At 32.6% G+C, this 5832-nt stretch overlaps 1 protein-coding gene across 1 annotated transcript in view; it reads left to right on the forward strand.

The window, feature by feature from the left end:
• The window catches only part of LOC136795049 (pyrimidodiazepine synthase-like), an 11942-nt gene extending 6496 nt beyond the window's left edge, over window positions 1–5446 (forward strand). Inside the window, exons 4-6 of the mRNA XM_067051391.1 lie at window positions 8–113; window positions 2087–2187; window positions 5158–5446. Of these exons, the coding sequence (XP_066907492.1) occupies window positions 8–113; window positions 2087–2187; window positions 5158–5298 (348 nt within the window). The 3' untranslated portion in view covers window positions 5299–5446. The remainder of the gene's footprint in view (window positions 1–7; window positions 114–2086; window positions 2188–5157) is intronic.
• Window positions 5447–5832: the final 386 nt, after the last annotated feature.

Raw genomic sequence — 5832 nt, forward strand, 5'->3', positions numbered from 1 at the left:
CCTGAAGGTTTATTTCGCACCACCTAATGAACCAGTTGACATAGCTCCATTTCATGAAAAAATGGACTATTTTGAAAATGAACTTGCTAAAAGGGGGACAAAATTTTTCTCAGGTAAATGATTGACAATTTAACTATTCTGTGGTTATAATTGTAGCATATTTTTTTGATAGACTGTCGTCCCTTTATGGTTTTAACAATTTTAATGAAACTAACCTAAAGTCTTCTTGAAGAAATTTTAACTTTTCATTTCTAAGTATAGACTTTTCTTGTCTAGAGCTATACCTACCTGAGAAAAAACGGAAAAAAAGTTATGATACATTACTGAAAAATTGTATGATATCCCGTAAATTGTGGTAAAAACAAATGATCATTTGTTTGATAGTTAAATTCTCTACAGAAAAAACAAAACAAAAAAACTCCTAATCAGTTGTTTGAATAATTCGCTATCTATACATCCCTCAGAACATTCCAGACACTTATTTGAAAAATAATTAAATTATCTGTTAATTAAATTTTAAAAATTAAATAAATTATATAATAAGCTAAATTTAAAAAAAAAATAAATACACAATTTTCTTAATCAAACCAATATTTGAATTTTATTAATAATTTTTGTGTGTTAAAGCTATGAATGTTACCATCTGAAGTCAGTATTGATCAAAACTCCTGATTTTTAATTTTAAACATGTAAGACCCTCTGTACACAAGGAATGATGAAATCAAAGTGAGACAGACTCGAACTGAAAGTGATTGGTTCCCTAGTATCCTTTACTACTTCTAATAGGATTTAGTTGGGATCTGCACAGGAAAGGAGATGAAGTCAAAGCTAGAAGGACTTGTCATGTGCATCTTACTCATACAAGGTCACCTCTTGTGCTTAAGACCTAAGTATAAACTGAATTTTAGACTACACTCCCATATTCTCAATTTTTAGAACGCCCATGTAAGCCACACTTAACTTAATTTTCGTTTAGTTATTGCTATTAAACAGAAAACATCACATTAAAAAAAAAAAAACACAAAATATAAATTTTCTCCTTACCTTTAGAAAACTGGACCATTATGAGCTTTTTTTGTTGCTTTGGTGGTCAATTTAATCCTCCTTAAATATTGCTAAACATTTACGGATCACCCTTCGTATATATACTGGATACCATTTATAATGATCTTGATTATGGCGTCAAATATTTCTGGACCCAGGATTTTGATAAATTCCTACCAAAACTGATCTGGTGATGACAGATCGGCTAAAATAACTCATTTTGTATATTTATTTATGTAAATTTTTTTTTTAATATTAGTGTCTAATAAATAACTCCCAATCCAAAGTTTAACTATATCAACATATTTGATAAATTCTTGTAATACTTGTAGTAAGTTAAAAAATTATATTAGTGAATAATGTATACTCATTAGAATTTTATGTATGTCTGATAAGGTTCAGGCAAATTTTCCATGCTCTGGAGAAAATCCTGGAAAAGTCAGATAATCAGTTCAAGCCATTTTGCTAGACACCCTTTGTAGAAGAGAATTGTTTGTTTCTAGACTGAAAAAACAAAGAGCTGTACACATTTTACAATGTCATGAGTGTTTCCCGAATTATTAGAGTGTAACGAATTAGGTGACTAAGAAATGTAATCAAACTTATACAATAGAGGACTGTCAGAAGACTCTATTGTGTATATGAAGTTAAGCATCATGGAAGATCTGAAAAAAACAAGAATATCTATTAGGCGTGTTACTATCAGAGAAGACTCAGGAACAGAGGTTGAGTTGGCCATGAACTGCTTTATGCTTATGTCCCGATAATAAATGAGTATAGCTTAATTAAAAAAAGAAATCTGTATAAATTCCAAAATAAATATTTTGGAAAAATTTCTGAAATTTGTGGAAGTTTCTTATTTATAACTTTTTTTTTTTTAATTATCAGAAACTATACTGATCAGCTAAAATAACTCATTTCGGATATTTATTCATGGACTTTTTTTTTTTTTAATTTTTTTTTTCTATTGTTATTATTTTAACTAATATAATAATTAGTTTGATACTATATGTTTAATCATTTTGTCCTTCTTACTTTTCAGGTAATGAACCAGGTATGATAGATTACATGATTTGGCCTTGGATTGAACGATTAGATATGGAAGAAGCTCTCAAAAGTGATAATGGCCGTTTTAAAAGAACTGTAAGTAACTAGAATTCTTTCTTTATTTTTTTCTATAGAGAATTAAGAACATTTTAAAACAAGTAGGTATATTTTTGAAGAAATCATTGAAGGTATCCTAAGCTAAGATATGTGTCTCCCTTCTGGTTCCGAAACCTCACACAGAGGAAGTGAAATAGGCTGGCATCGACCCAACGCACAGCTCTGCTTCGTGTCACCAGAGCATATTAGACGATTTCACATGACAGTGCAGGTCCTAGCAGAGCAGAGGTGTTACTTCTTGCAATAAAAAGTGACCAAACATGTTTTCGAGAGAGAAGGCTCAACAGGTTTTTCAGAAAATCTTAGGATGAGGATTAACAAAAAGCCCAACAAATGGAAGCAGGTTATCTGGAAGGATACAGTTGAAGAGTGGGGACGTCAGTGGGGGACAACATCGAAATGGACTAGAAAATTCTTTCCAACCATACAATCTCAGCTACAGGCCAAATGGGATCCTCCTGGACTATTTGGTTTCACAATCCCTCTTAGGGCATCGCTCCATAACCTTGGCATTGGTATAGACTCCCCATGCCTCACTTATGGTGTTCTGGAAACTGTTGAGCACATTGTCAAGATCTGTGCTCCTTTTGAGATATTGAGGGCACAGATGATGAGATCCACTGAAATTTAAGTCCTCACTGAGGAGGAGTTTTCTCACTTAGTAAGTGAGGATACCTTCCTGTGGTTTATCCCTTTGCACTCGAGACTTTTTTTTGTATGACATATTATGGAAACAACACAACAGTACCTAGTGGCGACATATAGTCGCCATTCGAGTTACCAAAGAATTTACCATGTCGACATATTGTTGCCATTCGAGTGAAAAAGGTTAATGACTTCATTTATTCATAGAAGACAGTGGTATGTCTAGCTCACGTCCACCTTAAAGCTTGAAGTAGAAGGAGAGAACCACCACCAGGAAGACAACCGGAAGATGGAAGCAACCCTATAATGGGAATTTAGAAAGATATGTTTTCATGTGAAACTAAATGACGTACATTTTTTAATTTAATTGCAGTGGCGTGTTCTTTCACAGTTAAATGTAACATCCCATTTCTGCTAACAGCAGGGTAGAGTAGAGAATAAATAAGGTTCACTACAAAGACTTGATTTCCTGCAGTCTCTCTGCTATAACTCGTCTTAATTCCTGTAAGTTATCAGGAGGCCCTATTCTTCTTCTAACATGTCAATAAAAGTCATTCAAGTAATTATTATATATAGATAATTCTGTATTTGTTTGAGATTGAGCGGAGTGTATAATTTAGGTACATTTAGTGCTAATATAAGCTGGTACATGAAAGTGTTTACTATAATTGAAACATATTATGTAATTTTTAACTCTTACCTGTAAAGTAAGGCCATCATACCGAGGGACGTGACAGCCGTGCGGGTTGGGGGGCTGGTCCCAGTGTGCTCGGTTCGGAACTTTGTGGGTTCGATTCCCACCTGGGGCAGTTAAAAATTCATTTCACCGACGTGCAGTTTCCTGTCTTTTCAGTCTTGTGTGGGATTCTAGGTTATTCATTTTTCAAGGTGTATTCCAAGGCAGCGGATCTGTTCGACAAGGGTAAGAGCAACATTATTAAAGGATACTGTAAGGCAGTCAGTTGGTTTGCGATGAAGGGTGAAGGAGATTTGATGGGATTTATTTTAATCATCCAATTATGACGCCAATCTTTGAGGGTTGTGATATGGGATTGGAGAGTTTGGGATGCAGTTAAAGGGTTATTATTAACTGCCAACATATATATGTCATCGGCATAAGTGGTGAGGATAGTGTTAGGATTGGTTTGGCTATCAGCTGTATAGACAGTGTAGAGGATGGGACCGAGAATACTACCTTAAGGAACACCAGCTGTTTTATGTTAATTTGTTTATATGGATATATTTTTATAATTCCACCTTTATATCTGTTATTAGTATGTCACTTATATACTCTCATTTTATCTTTTTATTTTAACTCTGATGAAGGCCTTCAGTGTAGGTCGAAATGTTAGACATTAATAAATAGTTGAAAAGATTAATAAATAGTTGTTTTCGTTAACTGCAACCCAAACCATCTTCTGATTTGGGAAAGATTCAAAAGGATTCTAGTCTGGTCAATGAGCTGGCCATTTTTTATTTTGAATTTTGTATTTATTTCTATATGCTACTAATGTATTGAATATGTTTTTGCTATAGTAAAAAAGTAATCCTTTTTTTAACTTACCTTGTAGTTAGTACAGTAATGTGATTATTGATCTAAATATATATTTATTTTTTTCTTGATTGGCTGAATGCACTGCAGTCTTTAAAGCCAATTGTACACACTCATTGTAAGCTATTAACAACTATGATATCAGTATTGAAAACAGTTGTACCGCTCAGTATCCTCGATCTTGTATCAGCTGGCTGTGTCTATTCCAGTCCATTCCTTTTTTTTTTAATGCCTCTTTGACTCTATTCCACGTATTTCTTGGCTTCTCTCTTGATTTTTTTTCGACTATCCTTTCATATGTCATTTTGACCATTATTTCCTCCTACATTCTTTTGATATGGCCAAACCACTGTTGTCTATTTTCTTCTATAGTATGTTTGCCCAGTTCTTCTCTAAGATTATTACTTATTGTAGTATTTCTCACTTTATTCCCTCCTAGTTTTCTCCTCTATTCTCCTCGCGTATCTCGTTTTCATACCATAAAATACCAAACTTATTTTTTAATTTAAGTAAATATCGAAACTCAATATTGGATTGAATGCGATATTGGAACATCTTTAACCTCTGGTAATTAACATTTTATAATTTACTTATCTTGCATTGATGATTCATTTATCTGTGCATAGTTTTGTCAGGTACCTCTCCTATGATATGTATTTAATTTTAATTATTCTTAAGAACCTTGTGTTTTTTAAAATTACTGAAATAAAAAAAAAGAAATACTTTTCATCATCAAAAGTTCTTCTTTTCAGTTGCAATGGAACAAAGACATGCTGGAAGATATTCCTGTGAAGAAACACTATTGTGACCTGGAAACTCATAAAAAATTTATCGCGCAATTTAAGGCTGGTACTGCTGATTATGACAACATTCTGCCGAAATGTCGTATATGAGGCTGTGTTTATCATCGGCTAATTTACATTCTTATGTTCATTTATAAAACTACTTGAATGAAAATGTATGTTCTACCTGTTTCATACATATCTTCACTGTGCAATGAATATTTTTATATAAATAAACTTGGAATAATCTATTTTCTTATTTTTGAGTTGTTTTTATTCTACTACATCACTCAAATAGTTTTTAGTTTAAATTCATTTGATAACAAAACATGAATTGTCAGCCTTTAGAACATTGGTTCTTAATTGGTGGTCGGTGAGAGCCCTTGGTCTTGACTCTGAGAGGGTCTGGCAACATTTATATAAGAGGATTGATGGTTAGAACTATTTTATTAATTTGTATATATGTACTGTAATATGCTCTTTTTTAGTAAATAGTATATTTTGATGTATAAACGGTTTTGATATGTTTTATCTTATGTATCATTTTAATATTGTTCATTTGTTTTGTTTATTCAAAAAGCAAGCTAACTAATTTTCATTGTCTATAATAACTTTGTGATTCAAAACAAAACCAAGATGGCGGTA

Source organism: Halyomorpha halys, unplaced genomic scaffold (assembly GCF_000696795.3).
Source record: "Halyomorpha halys isolate HHAL.00 unplaced genomic scaffold, Hhal_1.1 Scaffold190.1, whole genome shotgun sequence".
NCBI lineage: Eukaryota > Metazoa > Arthropoda > Insecta > Hemiptera > Pentatomidae > Halyomorpha > Halyomorpha halys.